Source organism: Mchenga conophoros, linkage group LG12 (assembly GCF_057382185.1).
Source record: "Mchenga conophoros isolate Kocher_MC1m ecotype Shallow Benthic linkage group LG12, M_conophoros_male_GT1.1, whole genome shotgun sequence".
Classification (NCBI taxonomy): domain Eukaryota; kingdom Metazoa; phylum Chordata; class Actinopteri; order Cichliformes; family Cichlidae; genus Mchenga; species Mchenga conophoros.
The window spans coordinates 4,695,876-4,717,639 of NC_140537.1; the positions used below are offsets into that span (position 1 = coordinate 4,695,876).

Consider the following 21,764-nt stretch of genomic DNA (forward strand, 5'->3'; position numbering starts at 1 on the left):
GTGCAGTATGTTAACACTATTGGAAGTAAAAATAACTCTAATTTTGAAAACACAACTTTCTTTCTTTCTTTTTTTTAAATAAAGCTCGGACTTGTATTATGAGTCTGTGGTCTGGGAGAGAGTCTGTAACTCTGTCTGCAAAATACAGGATATAATGACCAATGTTGGGCAATTAATTATATAGTTACTTCTTCAAAAAAGTAACCGAGTTATGCAAACAAAGTTTTTTGCAGCTGTTTACCTAAAAATGTAGCCAAGGCGTTTTTTAATTAAACATTTCAAACTATTTACAGAACAATCAGCTGTTCTGCATCAAATCTGATGCCACACAAATTATTTGTGCCACTCCAAAAAATAATTTGTGTCCACTATGAGATGAAGGAGAACAACAGCCTGATACCTGCAGGACAACAGCAGATGTATCACTGCTGTAACACCTGTAACATTCAGCAGTCGCCTCATTGTTCTGACACACACAACAAAACTGCTGACTACACTACACACTCACTACATAAGATTTGCGCTAAACGTCGCAAATCTCTCACATCTCCAAGCACCGCCGTCACTCCTAAAACTTCCTCCGTTTCTAACCCTTGCCATATAATTTTTGATTGGTCCACATGGTACATTTTTCCACCAATAGGAAAGGGTGGTGGGGTGTTGTTTTTGCTCACAGGCTTTCGAGCGTTTTCCTTATAAAACGGCGTTTTCACCGTTTCTTCCCGCAGTAAATATAAACAACGACAGTATTCAGGAAGAAAACCAAACATTGCAGATATTTTTATCATAACTCTGGTTGTACGCGGCCGATCAACACAATTTAAAAACTGGTATAAAGTCCACACTTTTCCCGTCAGTTGTTCCGTCGGTCCTGCTCACATCTCCAATGGTTGTACACGTTGTCATTAACGTGGCTTCACTCCACATCAGCCGCTTTGCTAAAACACCGGTGTCGGCGCATAAGGACGCGTCAGAGCCTGACAGCGACGTTGATTAGCTGCGTATATACGAATGTGAATCGCGTGATTGGCTGGACTACGGGATAAGGTGGCCTCGTTCTAATCCTATACGGGAGCAGCCAGTCACTGACTAACACTGCAAAACAGGATTGTTAAAGTTTTCATTTTAATTTCAATTCAGGTGAATTTTTTTTTTTTTTTGTGCGCGCAACGCAGATTTTCTGTGCAGAGACCGTGCCAGCAGTGCGCAATTGTGTACGCGCGCAGCTTAGAGGGAACATTGCTTGCGAGTGTCGGGTCTTTTGTGTTTGTAGAAAATGTTTCATATCTCTGAGTTCAGCTCATGGAAAACAGGAGCAAAAGCAAAAGTGTTGCGTTTATATTTTTGTTCAGTGTAAATGATAAAACATCAGGTTTGACCCAGAATACAGTTTGGTCCACATGGTGGCGCTGTGAAAAGTGCGCGCTGTACTGGTGGCACCAGTGTCCCCAGCCCACAGACCAGTGCTGCCACTAATCGAGTTTCATTAGCAGCATCTAAATGCTGTTTAAAGGTGGACTTCATCTGTCACACAGGAGCAGTTTGGCTTCGCTTTGCTTAAATAATGACCTGGTGTATTTCTGTATACACACCTGCTAAGGATCAGGTGACTTTTATAATAAAAGGTTAATACGTGAAACCTTAAAAATAAAAAGAGCTGTTTTTAGCAGTATTTAGGCTGCAGTCTGTGTATTATGTCCATGATATTCTACATTACAGTAATTATATAAAGAACAGATGGATCAGGATCCTGTCTGTGTCTTTACTATGATCTCAGCTGATAATGAGGCTTGAAAGAGACATGTTTGAACTTTTGCATTGATCAGACAAATAAGCCTGCATGTTTGCATGAGCTTTACCTTTAACTGTAAAACATGAAGCCTTTATTATTAAAAAAACAAAACCCTTTTGGTGTCATACAGGTAAGAAAGCAGCGAAGCGTTTTTCTCTCTAACAGACCTTTCATCTGTTTTCTCTGCCGTTGCTCTGATGGGACCTGCAGGGTGTTTTTGGTGACGTGGAGGTTTGCACAGTTGCTGCCTGTGGTGTGTGTAGAAATGTTCATGTTCTAGTCCCACTGTGAAGCACATAGACGTGTCCTGACTTCCTGTCTGTCCCACACTCTGTTGTCTCTGTTTGTTGCTGCCAACAGTACAAGTCATCTTTGCAGATTTTACTGAATTAACAAAAACATTTTTACTGAAAGACTTATTCAGTAAACACGTTTGTTACACTGAGACTGAAAAAGAGATCCCTGTTTACGCTCATAGAAAACGAGCCTCTGTTTTACTTTATTGAAATCATTTCTAATCACAGACAGGATCAGCAGCGTGCAGCTGCAGTGAGGTGTTAGTAGAGGAGCTGTGTTTGTGAGCTGTAGTCTGGATCAGGTCTCTGTGGGAGACTCGGGTTACAGTACTTCTGAATATCACACAGCACATTTCTTCAGAATCGGTTGCTGTTTGCTAACATTTGACCTTTGCCCTTTTAGGCTGCCCTTCTGGCGCCCGTCGATGAGGACTTGGGATCTGACAAGAAGCAAACTGGGGGAAGCAGCAGAGTACCAGACTTCCCTCCTCCAGCAGGCCGGGAGATCTTGTTGCGCACCTGTGTGCCGCGACCAGCAGCGTACTCCAAGGCGCTGCCTCAGCGGCTCTTCTGTGTCCTGATGAGGGAGGAGTTTAGGTTGGCCGGAGCCTTTTCCACAGACACGTCCTTCTTTTAAGTCCTGTGAACAATTCACACCTGGGATAAAGATAAGTGAAGGACACAGGATGGAGACTTTCACATAAAACAATAAAGCTGAATTGAACTAAAGTGAATAATTTGAAAATGACTCAGTGTTTTATCAGCGACACGTTACCGCAGCCTTTTAAGATCACTGAACCTGTTACTTCAAAAAACAACATGTAATGTTGAAGGGGACAAAGAGTTAGTTCATGTTTGACACTGATGTTAATCAAAACTTCCAAGATCCAGGTTGAATAAAACAGCATTAGGTGTGTGATTTCACTCTGCTCCACACACCTGCGTGCTCCAATCAGAGACACCAGAGGAACAGGTGATGAATGTGATGGGGAAGCATACGCAGGTGTGACATACAGAGCCGTGGGAATTACAGGACATTATTACTGTTGATATATTCTCAGCGATCAGCTGTTAGTGAAGAGCATGAAAACCTTACTGCACGTCGGTCAGCTCAACTTAGCTCGCTGGATAATTTACTTGTCAGCTTGAAAACATTTAACTTTAACAAAATGTTCACCAACACGGGTCAGTGTAGGTCACTGAGTCATCCTGCACACTAGCCCTGCCCCGCCCACCTGTGTTTATACACCTCTGCAGCCCCTCCTCCTTCAGCCGGGACATTTGTTCTAGCCTTCATTCATAAACTCGGCTTTCTAACATGCAGCTAAAGTTCAGTCTGCATGCTCGACCCACATACTCCTGGTAGCTGACGTGAAATACTGCTGTGCGTAAGGGTCAGGCGGGTGACCACGTCACCTGGTCATGGGGTAAATGCTGCGGCCGGGTTCAACTCTGACCTGAGGCCCTTTATTTCTCCCTCCCTGCTTTGCTGTCTGGTCTTCATTGTGCTATTAAATACAGACAAAAAAGTTTGTTCTCCTCCTTCCATCACCACCTTTGTTGCATGTAGAAAAGTGTCATATAGAACCAGTCGTTACTTTAATGGTCTGAACTAAACGGTCGGGTGGCGCCAACAGCGACTAAGAATTTTCTGGGCCAACAGGATTTGTGTTTCAGTCCCTGATAAACTGACCCATCCTCTAAAAAACAAAACCCAAAAACTATATTTACAAGATAAATGATCAGAAATAGTAACGACAACAAAAGCACAGGAATCATAGATCCAACGGGACAGGCTCGTTACAATGAAGGAAAACACTGAGCGACTGTTGAGGCCCTTATTAGTCCTACAAAACATAACAGAAATGTTACAATAAAACACAGAGGCCTTTATTGTCACGTCCATCGTACTGTGACTCCTCAGCACATTCATCTCCAATCAGCAGCTTCCTTCACTGACCCAATCACAGGTCTCAGGCCAGCTGTTGTACTCAGGTTTGGATTATTTGCTGAGGTTTTAGATCTCTGGACCAAAGCCTTTAAAAGGAAACAGTTTCTCAGAGGTTACATCAGTAAATATGATCTCACTGTTACAGTGATCATTCACATCTCTGATTAACCTCTGAAGAGACACATTTGGTCCTTAGCGACGCCTCTGTCACAGGCGTCTGTCAGAACAACAGCGTGTGTTTGACACAGTCCATCATGAAGAGAAGCAGTTTTTCTTCTGAATTAGTGAAATAACTGGTCTGTAAATTACAGTAACACGAGTGTCATTGTTAAAACACAGTTTATGAAACACTTAATTTGTTGTTAACTTATTGACAACGTAAACATTTGCTGGTTGCCACTGTAACTGATGACTGTGTGGTCACATGACTGAAAAGTAAACAAATATCACAAAATAAAGAAATGCCTCCAACTTGTGTTACGAGTAGTTAGTGTGCAGAAACACGGCTGCAGGGTCAGCCCTCCCTCCACAGTCGCTCATCAGGCTGGTCGCAGCGCGTTTGCCTGTCTACTGATGTCTGCATGAGCAGAAACACCAATTTGAGTGATGTTATGTAATTCAGGATTCAATCAATGTGTCAGTGTTTGTTACTTTGTTACATTAATTTTTTAACCACGTTATTTTGTTGTGGGATGAACTTCTGCAAACAACAACATATGGCAACAAAAAACAAAACTTGCAGTTGGAATCGATGGAGCTGTGAGATGATGGGATGTCGACTGGTTCACTAACCATTAACATTTGGGATATTAGGATAACAGTAGCGTGTAAACATAAGCAGTGCAAACACTTCCTATAACGACACATTTACAGTCTAGTTTGGGGAAAGCTGAGGAATTAGGGTGAAGAGACGGTGGATGTTTAACCCTCCCTTGGTTTGACAGCTCGCTCAGCCAGCGAGTTATGAATGATGTTCTTGATAGACTCCGCCCCCGCGCCTTCTAGGAAAGTGTGGTGATCTCCCTTGATGACGTGGACCGACACCTCGCCATCACAGACCTGAAGAAAGACGCAGTACACAGTTTGAACATTGGAAGGCTCAGACAGAGTTTATAGAAACACACACAAGCGCACACACGCACAGTGAAGATAAGTACTACAGACTGATGTAAATGTGCATCGGTACCTCGCTGAGCTTATAGTCAGCTCCCAGGTTTTGCTCATATTCGCTGCTGGTTTCGGCGCGCAGCAGCTTCACGCTGCCGTGGTATTTTGCAGTAGGTACATATGCATCAGCAGCCTTTAGCTTGTAGTAGAAGGCGGAGGCTGCAAAGTGCAGTGAGTCTCGGTCGATGTCCTTGTGAGCGGAGGTGATTAGGTCCACGGCCACACTGACGCGTGCATTCAGGTCTGACAGCGGGAGCAGAGTCTCCAAAAGCTGTAGGATGTAACCATGGAGACGACTGTAAGTTCATAGCAAACGTTACCGCGTGCTGGCGGAGATATTGTGTCAGGGTCCTGGGACTGGGCGACCCAGGATCCCTGAGCAGTCATGTATTATTATTATTATTATTGTTGTGTATTTTGGTGTTGCTCCCCCTTCCCTGTGCTTGTGTATATGTGTGTGTGGGTGGCTGAGCACTTGTTTATAGGCGGCGTCAGGCCTGGAGGGTGTGGCCCTGCAAGGGGACTGGCCACACCCGAAGCCACACACCTGCTGCTGATCAGGCCTCGTCGGGGGAGCTACTTAAGAGAGTCTTGGAGCTCCCACCGACGCGGGATCATTGCTTGGGACTCCACGTTAGTTACCCAGTTTAGGTTTTGGTCGTGTAGTGTATGCCTGCCATTGTTCAGTGTCCTGACTGCTGCCGCTATTGTTTCCCGCAGGAGGAGCGTGGAAGGCTTAAGGAGCAGCGAGCACCGGGAGTGCAGACACGGGAGCAGAGAGCACTTGGAGGACACGACACGGGAGTCTGGGGAGAAACACGGGGATTTATTGTTGTTTGATATCACTCTCTGTAAATAAACACTGTCTATACGTAGAGCACCGCGCCTGGGTCCTCCTTCCCCACTCCTTCCACGGTGTGCCATGCCGCACCGTGACAGAATGATCCCGCCACTTATGGACCCAGCGGTCTCCGAGGAGAGGCTCAGGAGGGAAATTATGGACAAAGTGTACCACATGTGTGAATTATGGTGGGAGAAGCCTGCGGAAGGTTTGCGTCACGCCGTGGAGAGGCGGCTGCAGGAGATGCTTTTTGAATTCCCCTGGCTGGTGGACTCCCTTAATGCGGTGGTCCTGGACTTCCTACTTTCCACCCTCCACCTCCACTCTCCTCCTCAGGCTGCCCACCAGCTCGGACAGCTGGTGGATTCACTGCCTGAGACGCCGGCCCCGACGCCGACACGGAAACTACGATCGCGCCGCCAGCGTTCCTCACCGCAGCTAAATCCACAGACATCTCAACAGCCGGCTGTGGTGAGTCATATGGACAATTCATCGTCACTCACCTCGACTGTTTACTCTGGGGCTATGTTTATACGGTCAGCTGCCCAGCCGGTAGCCAAAGCGCAGCCCGCGGCCCAGCTGGTCGCTGTACCTCAGCCTATCGCCCGGCTAGTGATCCAGCCGTCACCTGCTGAATTATCCCCCGCGACATCTACCTCACCGCTTACCGTTTCATCCTGTTCACCATCCACATCACACGCTCAGCCATCTTCTCCACCAGCAGCAGCCTCCATTCCACTGCCCACTCCAGCGGCCTTGTCCGGAGAGAGCGACCTCACCCGCGTCCAACGCCTGATGGACTGGGTAACTCACACCACCAACACAAGGGCAAGAGTGGTGGGGTTAAACGCCATCGAGGCAATCCTGGAGGGAAACCCCTACCTCGGCCAGCTCAAGGGAGTTTCCGCCTGCCTTTGCACCCTGCATAAAGCCCGGGGGGTAGTGCAAGCTCGGGAAACCTCAGACTTCGTCCAGCTGCAGCAGGAGCTCAGCATGCCCGAGCAGGAGCTCAGCGAGCCGGAGGAGCCCGCACCGTCAGCTGAGGCGCTCAGCGAGCCGGAGGAGCTCAGCATGCCCGAGCAGGAGCTCAGCGAGCCGGAGGAGCCCGCATCGCCAGCTGTGGAGCTCAGCATGCCCGAGCAGGAGCTCAGCGAGCCGGAGGAGCCCGCGCACCGTCAGCTGAGGAGCTCAGCGAGCCGGAGGAGCCCGCGCACCGTCAGCTGAGGAGCTCAGCGAGCCGGAGGAGCCCGCGCACCGTCAGCTGAGGAGCTCAGCGAGCCGGAGGAGCCCGCGCACCGTCAGCTGAGGAGCTCAGCGAGCCGGAGGAGCCCGCGCACCGTCAGCTGAGGAGCTCAGCGAGCCGGAGGAGGAGCTCAGCGAGCCGGAGGAGCCCGCACCGCCAGCTGAGGAGCTCAGCGAGCCGGAGGAGGAGGAGCTCAGCGAGCCGGAGGAGGAGGAGGAGCTCTCGCTGCCGGCCGAGGAGGAGCTCTCGCTGCCGGAGGTCAGCGGACCGGAGGGACCTCCACGTCTAGCGCGGCCTCCTCGCCGTCCACGTCCGGTGCGTCCATGTCAGCGATCGGCGCGTCATGGACCTGTTGCCACGCCTCGCTGTTGCTCACCGGAGCAGCGACGTTGCCACCGGACCCGTGGCAGGCCACCAGAACCGTTCCACCGCCACCGGACCCGTGGCAGGCCGCCGGAGGAGCAGCGCCGCCGCCACCGGACCCGTGGCAGGCCACCAGAACCGTTCCGCCGCCACCGGACCCGTGGCAGGCCCCCTGAACTGTTTTGCTGCTGCCGCCGGACCCGGGGCCGTCCGCCGGAGCTGCTACGTCGCCGCCGTTGGGCTCGAGGTAGGCCCCCTGAACTCTCTTGTTGTGTTGATGGGCCGCCTGTGACTGTTTGTGGCGTCTTTTCGTTTTCTTTTTGGACCGCTGCGGGATGCGCGGTCTGACTCTGAGACTGTGGACTGGGTCGGTTTGTTGTTTTGTTGTTTTTGCTTGTTTTGGTTCTGGCCCTCCGTCCTGGTTCCCCCAGCCGCCCGCCCTGGGTTGGTTGTGCTGTTTTTTTTTTTTTTGTTTGTTTTGGTTTTGGGGTCGTCGGGAGCCGACCCTTAGGGGGGGGGGGGGTACTGTCAGGGTCCTGGGACTGGGCGACCCAGGATCCCTGAGCAGTCATGTATATTATTATTATTATTATTATTATTATTATTATTATTATTATTATTATTATTATTATTATTGTTGTTGTGTATTTTGGTGTTGCTCCCCCTTTCCCTGTGCGTGTGTGTGTGTGTGTGTGTGTGTGTGGGTGGCTGAGCACTTGTTTATAGGCGGCGTCAGGCCTGGAGGGTGTGGCCCTGCAAGGGGACTGGCCACACCCGAAGCCACACACCTGCTGCTGATCAGGCCTCGTCGGGGGAGCTACTTAAGAGAGTCTTGGAGCTCCCACCGACGCGGGATCATTGCTTGGGACTCCACGTTAGTTACCCAGTTTAGGTTTTGGTCGTGTAGTGTATGCCTGCCATTGTTCAGTGTCCTGACTGCTGCCGTTATTGTTTCCCGCAGGAGGAGCGTGGAAGGCTTAAGGAGCAGCGAGCACCGGGAGTGCAGACACGGGAGCAGAGAGCACTTGGAGGACACGACACGGGAGTCTGGGGAGTAACACGGGGATTTATTGTTGTTTGATATCACCCTCTGTAAATAAACACTGTCTATACGTAGAGCACCGCGCCTGGGTCCTCCTTCCCCACTCCTTCCACGGTGTGCCATGCCGCACCGTGACATATTGTTGTTTTCAGAAAAGTAAGTGACACATAATTAATGAACATCACAGATCTTATGTATATGAAAATGCAAAATGAAGATGTTTTGATATTCAGGAGTTACAAATGTCAGCTTTCAGTGAGAAACTGTACGAAGGTTTGATTTAACCGCATGTTTTACTTTAGTCTTCATAACAGCTCCAAACATCACATCATTGTTGAGTCAAACCTGCACCACACACAGACTGTGCTGGAACAGCAGCTCCAGACTGTGTTACAGTCACCATCTTTACCTTACAGGCGCCGTGAGGCAAAAGCTCAGGTTGTGTGGCCTTTAACGCTGATGCCACATAAAGGAATACTTGTGTGTGAACCTGTGGGTCAGAGACAGTATACCTTGTTGTATTCAATGCCAGTGAACTGCTGGATGAAGGCACACAAGGCTTCAGTCTCAGCCTCAGACTCGTTGCCGGGTGTTAGCTTGGCTCTGTAGCTCTGCAAATCAAAAACACAGTTAAACCTGTTCACATGCAGATCATGTGACCAGAGCTCATCCTTCAAAACCAACATCACACACGCTATACAGCATATACATGAAATAAAGATGCGCGAGTGTTTCTCTGACCTGTGTGTACGCTGCCACATATGAATGTGAGCCATCAAAGAGAAACAGGAACTCCACAGGCTGATTCTGGGTCTGCAGCTGAGAGCACATTTCAAATGCTACACAGGCACCAGAAGAATATCCAGCGACTCTGTACGGGCCGTCCGGCTGCACCTGCCTGACGCAGCTCACGTAGTAGGCAGCCAGGGACTCAATGCTATCCAGAGGAGCAGCTGCAAAGGAAACACATGAGGGGAGTTAGTTTGGCTGCACAGTGACATAAACAGCTGATGCACAACATGTGAGTGACAAAGGTCTGAGAACAGAACCACAAACTTTTAAACTGTGAAACAAAGAAAACATGAAATCACATCAGGTCTTTGGTTTTCCTCAGGCCATTATGGAGGGAGCTGTATATGTACAAGTGTTTGTAGTTTCACCTTTGAACAGTCAGACTTTCAGCTTTAACACATTTTGCTGTTTAACAGTTACACACGTTTTGATACACATGATTGTGACACCTGGTGAGGACGCACACTCATCATTTGATGACAAGTAAGGACACGTAGTTTCCACGATGGTTCAAAGTGTTGATTTTGTGTTTTAAAGTTTTTCTCTGTGACTGTAAAGTCATTTTAATATGAGCCCCATTATGCTGACAAACCCACGCAGACGATGCACACAGCTCAGCAACACCAACAAACCTGAAACTCAAATGACATGAAAAGTTATCCATGAGGCGCCAAAACACAACAACAGCTGCAGCAAAGGCTCTTTGTACTGTAAGATGAAGATCCTACAAAAGTAGAAGCCTCACAAACCACATGTAGACTGGTTGTGCAAACTCCCACAGACCCTGCAGTCGAGAGGATAACAAGCTGCTCCAGTGATCATGACCAGGACACAAACTGCTTCCTCCTGAATCAGAGGCCTGACTGACAGACACACCCTGGCATAGAGGAGGCTGAGGAGTGTGACAGTTGGAGCACACGCTCAGGTCTAGGTCTTTAAACAGGGGAACCACCACCCCAGTGTGCCAGTCCAGAGGCAGCATCCCAGAGCTTCACGCAGCGCCGTGTCAGCCAGGACGGCCCTGCAACACCCAGATCCTTCTCATCAGCCTCAGGTCTGTCCTAAATCCTAGCAGGAGCTACCACGACGCGTACCACAAAATGCATCGCACTGGTTCTTCCCAGTAGTTGGAACTGGTTGTCTGCTTGCCAATGAATCCTGCTTATTGGTTCCACTTGTGCTACAATCAGGACGAATTGTAGTGGGTTAGGGTTAGCTGGATATGTGCTGGATATGTGGTGGAGGGTAACTGCAGGAGAAGAAGCTAGTGGGGGAGTAGAGCAGGGGAGGATGTGGGTCCCCGGGGCCTGCTGGAGGGCAAGGGCCATGCCCGATGTGAGTAGCAGCAGGGCCAGTGCGCCCAGGAGCACATCTTTTTCGACCGTAAGGGAGACAGGAGGCCGACTCACTGCCTCGGCTAAATGGAGAGGGAATTTCAGAAGGGTCAGGGCACAAGCATGGACCTTTTTCAGCTGTAAGGGAGACAAGAGCAAGGTGTGACGTAGGTCCCCGGGGCCTGCTGGAGGTCCAGGTCCACGCTCGATTTGAGTAGCAGCAATGGCCAGTGCACCAGGAGCACATCTTTTTCGACTATAAAGGAGACAGGAGGCCGAACAGGTCTCTGACCCTTCAGCATAGACAGGTGGCTGAATGGGCCCCTTGGGCCCTCCAGCCGAGACAGACAGCTCAAACGGGTTCCTCTGACCCTTCAGCGGAGACAGACACCGAACCAGCATGTGTGGAGACCTCTGGCAGTGTGGACACTGGCTGGAGCTTAGTGGCACATTGGCTTGGCTCAGGCAGTGGTATGCAGTCCTCAGAGGGCTGAAAGTGTTCTCCAACACATCCAGCAGAGGACAGAGGACTCTACTAAAAAATCCGACTCTTCTAACCTATCAGAGGCTGCTTAAGATCAGAATGCAATCATCTGCAGTTTTCTTCTTAATTAACAATAAACTTAGTGTATATGTACTCCTAAATTTGATGAAAGTGATAAATAATAGACAGCTCTCTCTCTCTCTATATTCTGACATTTAACTAATTCAAAAGATATTTCAATATTTATTTATCTAAAACAAAACAAGTTAGAATAGCCTTTATTGTCATTGTACAGAGTACAACGAAATTGGAGTGCCACTCCCTTGGTGCAAGTTTCAATAATAAATATAAATGTAAAATATAAAAAGTACAAAAAAACAATCGTAAGTACTCAAACAATAGTTTGTACAATATATACAGGATAGCAGCATTAATATAATGACAGTATGAATAGCAGCATAATATAATGACAGTGACGGTATGGAATAGGTTCAATTGTTTTTGTTCTTATTTACTATGGTGATAGCTCTGGGAAAGAAGCTATCCCTGAATCTGTTTGTCCTGGTTTTATGTGACCTGTACCGTCGGCCTGACGGTAATAGTTCAAACAGTTGGTTGCTGGGGTGAGAGTAGTCCTTGATGATATTGCCAGCTCTGCTGAGGTACCGAGAGTTTGCAGTGACCTCCATGCTGGGCAGAGAGCAGCCAGTGATCTTCTAGTTGCAAGTTCACTCTAAATTGATGTTTAACAGAAAAAAAAAATGTTTTTATGTTTTTTCCCTAAAGTGTATGTAAATATCTGGTTTCAGCTGTGAATATACTGCTGTGTATTGAAATTCCTCTTGTTTTGCATAGAAATATACTGAACAACATACAAAGCATAATATATAAAATAAAATCTACCTGAGTTTTTTCTTTGAAAGAAGCCACTTATGTCAATTGTTGTGTTCATCAGTACATAACTGAAACCGATTACAGTGCTTTGTTTAGCCGTGGAGGGAAACAACTGAAAATATGAAATAAACACACATGTAAGCTAAGACTCTCTAAAAAAACATCATTGTTGTTGTTCGGATTTTCATTTCCCCATTTGTTGATTCACTCCAAGAGCAAGTAACGTAATATGGGTCAAGTGATCAGTTTGATATCAATCTTTTGTGATACACCGTCATATTTACATTATTTGTACAGTATGAATGATTTGCTTTGGTACCTGGTCAAACTTAAGCTCTCCTCTGTCTGCCTGTCTACGCTTCTCCTGCAGCAGTTTCTCCCCCCTCGCTCACATGCGTAAGTGCTATGCTCAGTCACCCAGTGCCTGAGCTCAGATCATACCAAAATTAGGGTGAATTTACGACTGTGCGCTATGTGCTTCGAATATTGTGTGTAGTTTTTTGTTTTATACAGTTGGCAGTCAGGCATCAGTAACAAAATCACCAGGCTCACAGTAGACAGATTCACAAGAAATTCATTTGAGCTTAGAAGGAATAAAACAAACAGAATCCTTAATTAAGCTTGCGTTAGATTGCAAAATGGTCCCAGATGAAACAGTCTTAACAACACGAAATGCACAGTTCTTTTGTAAAGGTTCTTTTTATTTGGAAGGAAAAATAAGCACAGACAGAGTCCCCAGAAGTGTCCAAAAAGTGATTTATTAAACACACACAGTTATACAGTGTGGGAAGCCGGTCTTCGATCTTCTCTGCTCGTTACAGAAAGCTTTATAGCCTAATATGACGTCAGAACATTTCCTAGAACTCAGCTTCTCAGAAACCTAACACTTTCTCAGGCTTTATGTTCCCAGATATGGATGAGGGAAAACATCTGGTCTAAACAATTGTGTGTCCGAGTGTGCAGTTTGTGAGATTGTCTGTCCAGGCCAACAAAAGGTCGCTGTCCTCATCTGACTTTACTTTGGGCCGCCTGGAGCCACAGAGATGCTGGTGGTTTTTGCATAATAGAATATTACAGAGGAATGTGTCTTATTCTGCGTGCTCTGGAATACAAGATTAAGCAGATTTACTAAATGATAAATGATACATGATAATGGTGATGATCAACTGATACTAAGTGATGCAGACTAATGAAATAATAATGAAATAATGGCAGTGAAATTACATGTTTTTCTTGACAACTCCTCCTCTTGGGCTCGCTTGCGAGCCCAACTTACACCAGGATTTGTCTCACTCCTCCGTCCAGCCTACAATCTCCCTCAAAGGCATCATGGACTCCGGCGCAGCTGAACCTGCTGAGCCTGAGCTCAGGGCTCTCTCCAGCATCTTTACTAAAAGCCGCCGGACCAGAGGGATGAGACAACATCCAATCATCAATATGACAAGAAAAACAACAAAAGAAAACATGGCAGACATAACAACACTCTTCCATTGCCCAAAGACAGACGTGAACCAGTCTCCCGGTCCAGTGTTCACACCTGATTGCTCATGCATGGTTTTAGATAACATTTTCAGACTCTCAAGCGCCCTAGTAACCGTACCGTCTGGTGCAGTATTGTTGGGTATGAACGTGCAACACATGTCCCCAAACATGGCACAGACACCACCTTTCTCAGCCAACAACATGTCCAGGGCCATTCGATTCTGGATTCCCATTAACGACGTCGGGCCTAATTGTTCCGCAAGGCCTTCTACCGCGTCCCTAGTGAGATTAGAGAGTCTCAACACATTATAATGGACATAGTTAATGCGATCGACATTTTTATTCGGAGTTATCCATAGAAACACACTTTCAAAGCCGGCCGCTATCTGATTAACTAACTTATACTCATCTGGAACTCCCCTGGGAACTCCTATTGAGTCAATCCAGGTTGGCGAGTCCCATCTTGGGTCATATTTGTGCATACTGTTGCGAAATCGATCAACTTCAGACCAGACAAAAAACAACGGAGGCTCCGGAAAAGTGCAATCAAACGATGAGTTTTATTATCACAGGAGAACAACCAACCGTCAGCATACAGAATGGGTTGCTCTGACAAAAATACACTGGGTTCTGGTTTTATAGGACAACATATCACACCTACGTCAATACAGTTCAAAAATACAGGGTGACAGATGGACAAAAGTTCAATTCGTGCAAACAAGGGTACATCACATATACTTTTAATAACTATAAACTGACATATAACTTCTCCTTTCTTCATTACTTGCCTTTTAAGGTAATAACTTCAGGTCTTAGCATTTCTGAGAGCTAATAATTGGACCCTCGTCATTAATCACTAAGTAAAGTACTTTAGCAGCCAGTCTCAGACTGGAGTAGAAGACGCTTAGGCCTTCACTCAAACCTGACTATGTGTATTGTAAGCATGCATGCAATTAACCTGCTATGTTCTCATCTCCCCTCAACATGTATCATCTGGACACTCTCACCAGTGAAGCTTAAAACCTTCTAGACTGGAACATCAACTCTTAACCAAGCACATTTATGCATTGTGTATAAAATGAACTCAACCTATAAAATAGAAAGGTCAATGTGATGACAGACATATTCAATGCAATATAAACCCTGTAAGAAATATTACTGATAAGTGATACTGTGAAACATGTTATTAATACATTCTTCATAAGGCAAATTATATGGTAGTAATAAAAGAATCTCTGAATCCCAACATTCCCTCTTTTGACATTCCCACAGGAATGTCACCATACTTCATGTTGTATCACTCCCTGCCCCACTCTATGGGTTCCAGGTTCATCTGGTAGATGCCCTCAACCCAGCCAGGGTTCGTAACCCTCGCCACTATCTTTACCAACAATCCTCTGACACAAGGAATGATACAACAACCAGCGATGACCAATATTCCCAAAAATACAGCCAATGAGCACATCACTGATATAGCCACACCATTGTCCAAACACAGATGTCATCCAGGATGCCAGCGGGTTTTCAATACCTGGGCCCTGTGCTTCGTACGTCGCTTACTACATCCAAGATCAAATGAAACATCCAAGACCAAATCATCGCGCTAACTCTGAGCTCGCTATTCCGGTTCCCCGAACACACCTGTTGTTGACGATTAGTATAGCTGGATGAAGTAATGTGAGATCACTGGGTGGCCCAACAGGGGCTACGCATCGATAGTAGAAACATTGATCGGCAACCCTTTGATTGGTCGGCGAAAATGTCGAAGGAGCGCGCTCGGTATTTTTCGGCAGCAGAGCAAGAACTCTTGAGTGAGGGATTTCAGGAGTTTCAGAGTTTAATTAAAACGCAAGGGAACACTGCAAAGGCTGCAAAAGCAAGGAGCGAGGGCTGGCAGAAAGTTGCTGACAAATCAAACTCGTAAGTAATTCAATAATAACAATAATAATGGAGTGGATTTATATAGCGCTTTTCAAGGCACCCAAAGCGCTTTACAATGCCACTATTCATTCACTCTCACATTCACACACTGGTGGAGGCAGCTACGGTTGTAGCCACAGCTGCCCTGGGGCAGACTGACAGAAGCCAGGCTGCCATATTGCGCCATCGGCCCCTCTGGCCAACACCAGTAGGCGGTAGGGTAGATTTATCATATCACACCATATTATCCAATATTATATTACATTATATTATATTATAATATGTTATATTATATCCTCTTTCACATTAGAGCCACAACAGGACCCACTAGAACATGGGAACAAGTAAAAGTGAAATATAAGAATATTCTACAGAATGGTAATATTTATCACTTATATTGCTTGTCGTCTCTTGGAAAGAGACCCTGGAATACTCTGTTTGTTTGTTCATAACAGCAACCAAGAAAAGGGCAGAGCAAAAAAAAAGACAGGTGGTGGTCCTGCACCCCCTCGTCAACAAGTTGGTTAAGTGAATAATACCCTCACGGGAAAATCGATATCTCTCTATGAGCACACTGTCGCGCTGAGCTAAAGGATCCTGTCTATCCCGCAATATACGCTGAATTCTGAGGACTCTCCTTATCAATCTTGCACCTTCCGCAATGGGTTGCTTGCGTAAACGGACAGGATATGACTGCGACAGGCTTCCCAAATCCACCTTCGCTTTTATAGCCGTGGTCTCTCATCTTGATTACACGAAGTAATTTACAATTACTACTCTGAAATATGAATTACATCTGTAATAATCACATACATGTAATAGAATGTTAATAGTACATTTCCCTTTTTTAGGGAATGACCTGTATGTATCTGTGTGAAATCAATAAAAGGATCAAGTGCTGCATTATCTTTAGTTACATTGATGTTATTTATTTATGGTGAAACAGTGGTGGAATATCGCTGTTGCTTTCGTATGAATGACGCGGACATACCTGCGTGGCCGCGATCTAATCCTGTTTACATAAAGTAAACCTGCTCCCCAGCAGGTTTACGCTTACGGCTCTGTTGCTATGACAGCAAGTCCCGGATGGGCTTCGGGGAACCGAACGATCCAGGATCACGCGAAATCGTCAACAATCTCATCCAGCTAACTCACTTAGCGCGGTACGAAGAACAGGCCCCTGAGTGCTCATGCATGGTTTTAGACAAAGTTTTCAGGCCCTGCAGAGCTCGGGTTACTGAGCCACCTGGGGCAGTATTATTGGGGATATACGTGCAGCACATATCTCCAAACATCGAGCACACACCTCCCCTCTCTGCCAATAACATGTCAAGCGCCATCCTATTTTGAACTCCCATCAGAGAACTTGGACCCAATTGTTCTGCGAACCCCATCATGGCGTCCCTGGTTAGGTTAGAAAGTCTCAGCAGATTGTAATGAACATAGTTAATGCGGTCAACATTCTTATTAGGTGTTACCCAAAGGAATATACTCTCAAATCCTGCAGCTATCGGATTCACCAGCTTATATTCGTCTGGAACTCCCCTAGGCGAGTTCAGGCGAGGATCATAAGCATGTGTACCTTGGGTCCCTCTTTTGACCAAAACATGTCTCAGACGTCTGGCGGCTAGAGTACGTGTGTTGCGTTGTGGAATAGCCTTTACCTGATTCCCAATCAGCATGAGTGGAGCTCCTAATCGCACCATCGCACATGTCCCTACGCTTCCTATAGGAACATGAACCAACAGAGTATTTTCCCCACAATAATAATAGAGCCCACTTCCTGCCCAGGTTCCAATTACCGTGCTAGGGCCGCTTACATTGTTGGTGGTTCGTCCCTGAAGTGTGACGGCACACCAAGTTGGATCGATCTCTCCCACCTTGTACTTTTCATTATCAGTAGAGAACTTAAAACATGCATAGTTATCTTGTTTTGGCATAAATGGTCCCACTGTTGTCTGACACTTTCCATCTACTACTGGCTCCTGTACATTTAATGACGTCACACAAATCTAACATGAATGAGCTGGTAGACCCTTTAACATAGTTCAACTCTATGCCATTATTTCTGCTGAGACATTCATCACCTTTACCTGACCCCTCGCGCTTTTGTCTTTCTAGCGATCCTGTTTTAGGACCTACAGTCTCAGGAACTGCTGGGCTGGACTGGCCTCCGTGTTCAGACAAGGGGTCCGGAGTGCCTTGCAAAATACAGACAAAAGACAACAGAGCCATGGTTACTATTATCGCATATAATACACATGTAGTTGTAAGGAACATTTTAATACGTTTCTTCCCATTACGTGTCTCTGATTCGGTTGTTTGCATCATGTTATATAAACTTTGTATTCTAGACTTGTTATATAGATTTTAGATTCTGGACTGAAACTCCCCTCTTTGTGGACCCTTTAACTTATCACTGCCCCTTTCTGATGGCGTGACGACCTTCTCCGCTGCTGCTCTTCTTTCTTCAGCCTTCCAGGTGGACTCCTGAATGGCCTGTTGCACAGGTGAGAGGGTTTATTCTGCCTCTGTTTGTTGACACCTGTGTTGGTTGAAGCCTCTTCCTCAACCAAGCTCTCATGTGCTGGTGCACACTGCGACCAGTGATACCAGGTGTCGCCCTTCCCTTTCAGTTGGACTGCTGTAGTTGTCCTGGCAACGACCTCGTATGGACCAGTCCAGCGTGGCTCCTTCCACTTGCGTTTGAGCACCTTCAGCCACACCACCTTTGCCTCCGGGGTCGCCCTGTCCACAGCGTGTAATCCAGATGTGACCTGTTTGCGAAACTGGAGATTCTTGCCACCCCTGTGGTCGCTGTGTTACTGGAATGTTCTCCTGTAAAGGATAGAAAACAAAAAGCCTCTCTCTGGTACACCTCACTAATCTACTGTGTTCATCTAATGTTCCCTTAATTATTCAAAGTTGGTTCAAGATATCATGTTCTGGGCTCTATCCTTTATATTAACTTTACTTAATCTAAATGCTCTTTATGTGTGTAAAGAGTTTATCTTCTAACCAGGATTCAGTTCATTTTAATCCTTCAACTTAAACATGAAAATAACAATGTCTGCCTCAGTTTTACCATATCTAAATCATCAAACACCCCAAAAGTCCTAAAATGATCCTAAACCCATTTCAACTTAAACCTTAAATCCCCCCTTTATTTTGACACATTTCATGTGTCAAAATAATGTACAAAACTAAAAATGCTCAGTTTTCCCCACTCATGATCCAATCTATGTCATGAAAATGAACTTAAAACAGAACAGTCATCAGTCATGTGCTTAGCCTTAGTCCAGTCTTTACCTCAGTGTCCAGTTGGTCCAACCTTAGTTCAGTTCGTCCGTCCAGTCACCGTCCATTCATACGTATTCACACCAGGTATTTCCTCTTTCTTGCCGAGACAACAAGAAACTGTTCCTCTTTCACAGTTGCGAGTAAACATAACTAACCTCTCACCTATAAATGATTCTCTCTAACTAAGTGTGTGTGTGTATATGTCGTCCTCAAATGCTCTCTCATCTCACCCGTTGCACTTCTGACCTTCCACCAGACCAGAGGCTCATCAAATAGCCTCGTCTAACCTGCTCCTCAGAATAACTTAGACTCTGCTTTCATTAATGCAAACTTTCTGCAACTTAGTCTTTCTGAAAGACACACACTGTTTAAACCTCTGAATGCAATATCAATGCTGCAGATTATATTATTAATGCAATGGTGACGATGACGATTATTTAACAATAGCAGTAAAATAATTTCCCTGCTCCACACTCCCTCTCTCGACCTCTGGTACACCAGAGGTCGCAATACATTGTGTCCTCGCTCTGACCCTCTCTTGTGGTCCATCCGGCCTCGGGCCTCCAGGATCCTCACCCCCTGTGGTCGCCGAGATCTTCTGCAAAGGAAACAAAACACCTTTTCCTGCATCTCCCTAACTTATCATAGTTGGGACTCTTTAATCAAAAGCCTTATCCTAATTATGTTCTTGACTTATAGACTTGTATTTATATATATTCTTCAACGTTACTCATCATTTTACCACTCTCTTAAAACGCTGACACTAACTTCATTTTAAAACTTCACATTTCCTATGTTATAACCTGTTTTTGATATAGCCTTTTTATTTCATTTTGCTCCTTTTAATGTAACAATACCTTATAATTCTAGTTTATCAGACTTAATCAAAACCTATGCTTTCCTTCCTTTGGTCCTTCTTTAAATCAGAACATTTTGTCTTCTGAAAGTTTTATTTCTGCTTCTGCCAACATGTTTAGTTAACGAGCTCGACTGGACAGAAACAATCACAACTGCTGAACCTGCACTGTGCTCATGGTTAAAATTCCACAACATTTTGTCTTCTGAATATTGTATTTTTGCTTCAAAACTGCTTCTAGCACAACAAGAGTCAGCGGAGGCTGGAATGACAACAACAACAACAATCTTGTGCTTAACATAAAACATTTACCATTTAACATAAAACAAAAAATAACACAAGTAACAAAAATAACACAAGTAACTTAAAAAAGCTTCAGTCCACATTTCAGTTTGTTGAGCTCGCTGTTGCTCCAGAGGAGGCCCTCAGCTGGCCGGGCTGGAGCCGAGGCCCCGGGGATGCTGCTACGTGTCTGAGGGCAAGTGCTCTTTCAGCCTGCACGTCTGCCCATTTGCGGTCCTCACTTCTCTCCGAGTCCATCGGTGAGGAGTGTTGCATCTGGTCCAGCAGCATACTCACAGTATATATGGGCTGCTGCTGCTGCAGAGGTGTGCTGGCCTCTGAGCGCTCTGTCTGTGTGTAGATGGAGCAGAGCTGGAACAGCTTCTCTCTGGTTTCCTGAGGGGGGGGATGCTCCATGTCATCCAGGACTAGCTGGATCAGGTGAGGTGTGCTGATGCAGGGGGCATCCAGACATGCAGAGAGAAGCTGCTGCCACCTCAGCTTGATGCGGTCGATGAAAATCCTGTCCTTCATTCTGGCTTTCTTCTGCAACCTTGTCTCAAAATGATATTCAAATTTGTTGTTGTTGCAGAGGAAGACTTCTGAAATCCATGCAGAAATATAGAAACACCTGTGACCGTTGGGCTCTTTGCTGAGCAGCTTCAGTTCCACAAAGAGCTTCTCCAGGAAGAGGTGAATGAAAGACGAAGAGTTAAGCATCTTTAGCAGGGGCAGCCAAAAGCGCAGGAAGGTTTGTGGGACTCTGGGCTCAGTGGGACTGGCACTGTCAGATGTTGCACAGCCTAATGCTTCCAGCTGCTCCATGGTAGGAACAAGAAAACCGTCTTCCAGCAGCACATCAATCAACAGCTCCCTGGACCCCAGTGCAAACTGCTTGATCTCACCCAGCAACGAACTCATGTCTGCTAAGGGGGCCTGCCACAAGCTCTTCCCCTTGTCTTCAGGAGACCCATCATCAAAAGCTTGGTACTGGTCCTTCTGAAAAGAGATCAGCAGCTCCCGAGCGTTTCTGCAGGCATCCACTTCTTTCTGCCTGGCAACGAGCTGCTCATCGGGGCCTCCTCCCAGCTGTCTGGACCAAAACTCCTGCTGGAGCCACTCCAGGGCCACCTTACATCCCTTTCGGCACCATTTCAAAGAAGGAAGAGTCCCACGCATGATTTCGTGCCTCAGATCCACCACCCACTCGGGGATGTTCAAGTTTCCAGCCAGTTGCCTCAGCGACTGGGCCTTTCTCCCCTGCTGGCGATCCGTGATAAGATTAACAAATCTTACCAGGGCCGTCCCGTACATCAGGGTCAAGTCATCTCCGGTAAGCTGTCCGGACCGGTCCCGCACCTGGCAGCGCACGAGGTCTGCTGTGCAGTCCACGGCCACGGGAAAACTATCAGCGCACCTGGCCCTCCAAGCCGATATCCTCTCTAACGCAAACCTCTGCAGAGAGGAGTCCATCGAGTAAAGGTAGTCCCGAACCTGATCCCACTCCGCTTTGTTAAGCCAGGCTACCACATGGCGTGTTTTCTCAGAGCCCTTTTTATTCATTGTGCGCGCTCCGGACCTCACGCTCAATCTCTCACTCACCGGGAAAAGCCGCTCGCCTCACGCAGAGACCACTCGCAGATTTATATGACAGAGGACCGCGTTCAGAGCTTCGAGTTTTACAGTTGCTTGTCGCACAGCAACCAGGAAATGACGCTAACGTTT

The 21,764-nt window shown here is 46.5% G+C and overlaps 1 protein-coding gene, 1 long non-coding RNA gene and 1 pseudogene across 2 annotated transcripts; 1 reads left to right on the top strand and 2 right to left on the bottom strand.

Moving 5' to 3' along the window:
* Window positions 1–3,956: 3,956 nt before the first annotated feature.
* LOC146561956 (fatty acid synthase-like) lies at window positions 3,957–9,541 on the bottom strand. The gene is made up of 4 exons (XM_085293410.1): window positions 9,437–9,541; window positions 9,208–9,306; window positions 5,226–5,477; window positions 3,957–5,098 (listed from the first exon to the last, which is right to left on the bottom strand). The coding sequence occupies exons 1-4, from the start codon at window positions 9,524–9,526 to the stop codon at window positions 4,961–4,963; spliced, it is 579 nt and encodes a 192-aa protein (XP_085149536.1). The 5' UTR covers window positions 9,527–9,541; the 3' UTR covers window positions 3,957–4,960.
* Window positions 5,622–6,081, top strand: LOC146561957 (uncharacterized). The gene is made up of 2 exons (XR_014894591.1): window positions 5,622–5,839; window positions 5,927–6,081. It is a non-coding gene; the product is annotated as an uncharacterized LOC146561957 (long non-coding RNA).
* A 10,412-nt stretch (window positions 9,542–19,953) lies between the features above and the next one.
* LOC146561958 (ribosomal biogenesis protein LAS1L-like) lies at window positions 19,954–21,764 on the bottom strand (annotated as a pseudogene).

Bases quoted from the DNA above. Each gene is read 5' to 3' on its own strand.
- LOC146561956 (XM_085293410.1), bottom strand. From the start codon at position 9,526: ATGTGCTCTCAGCTGCAGACCCAGAATCAGCCTGTGGAGTTCCTGTTT. The intron at 5,478-9,207 runs GTATACTGTCTC...TACATCCTACAG, and splicing joins CTGGCATTGAATACAACAAG to CTTTTGGAGACTCTGCTCCC. The intron at 5,099-5,225 runs GTACCGATGCAC...GTCTTTCTTCAG, and splicing joins CTGACTATAAGCTCAGCGAG to GTCTGTGATGGCGAGGTGTC.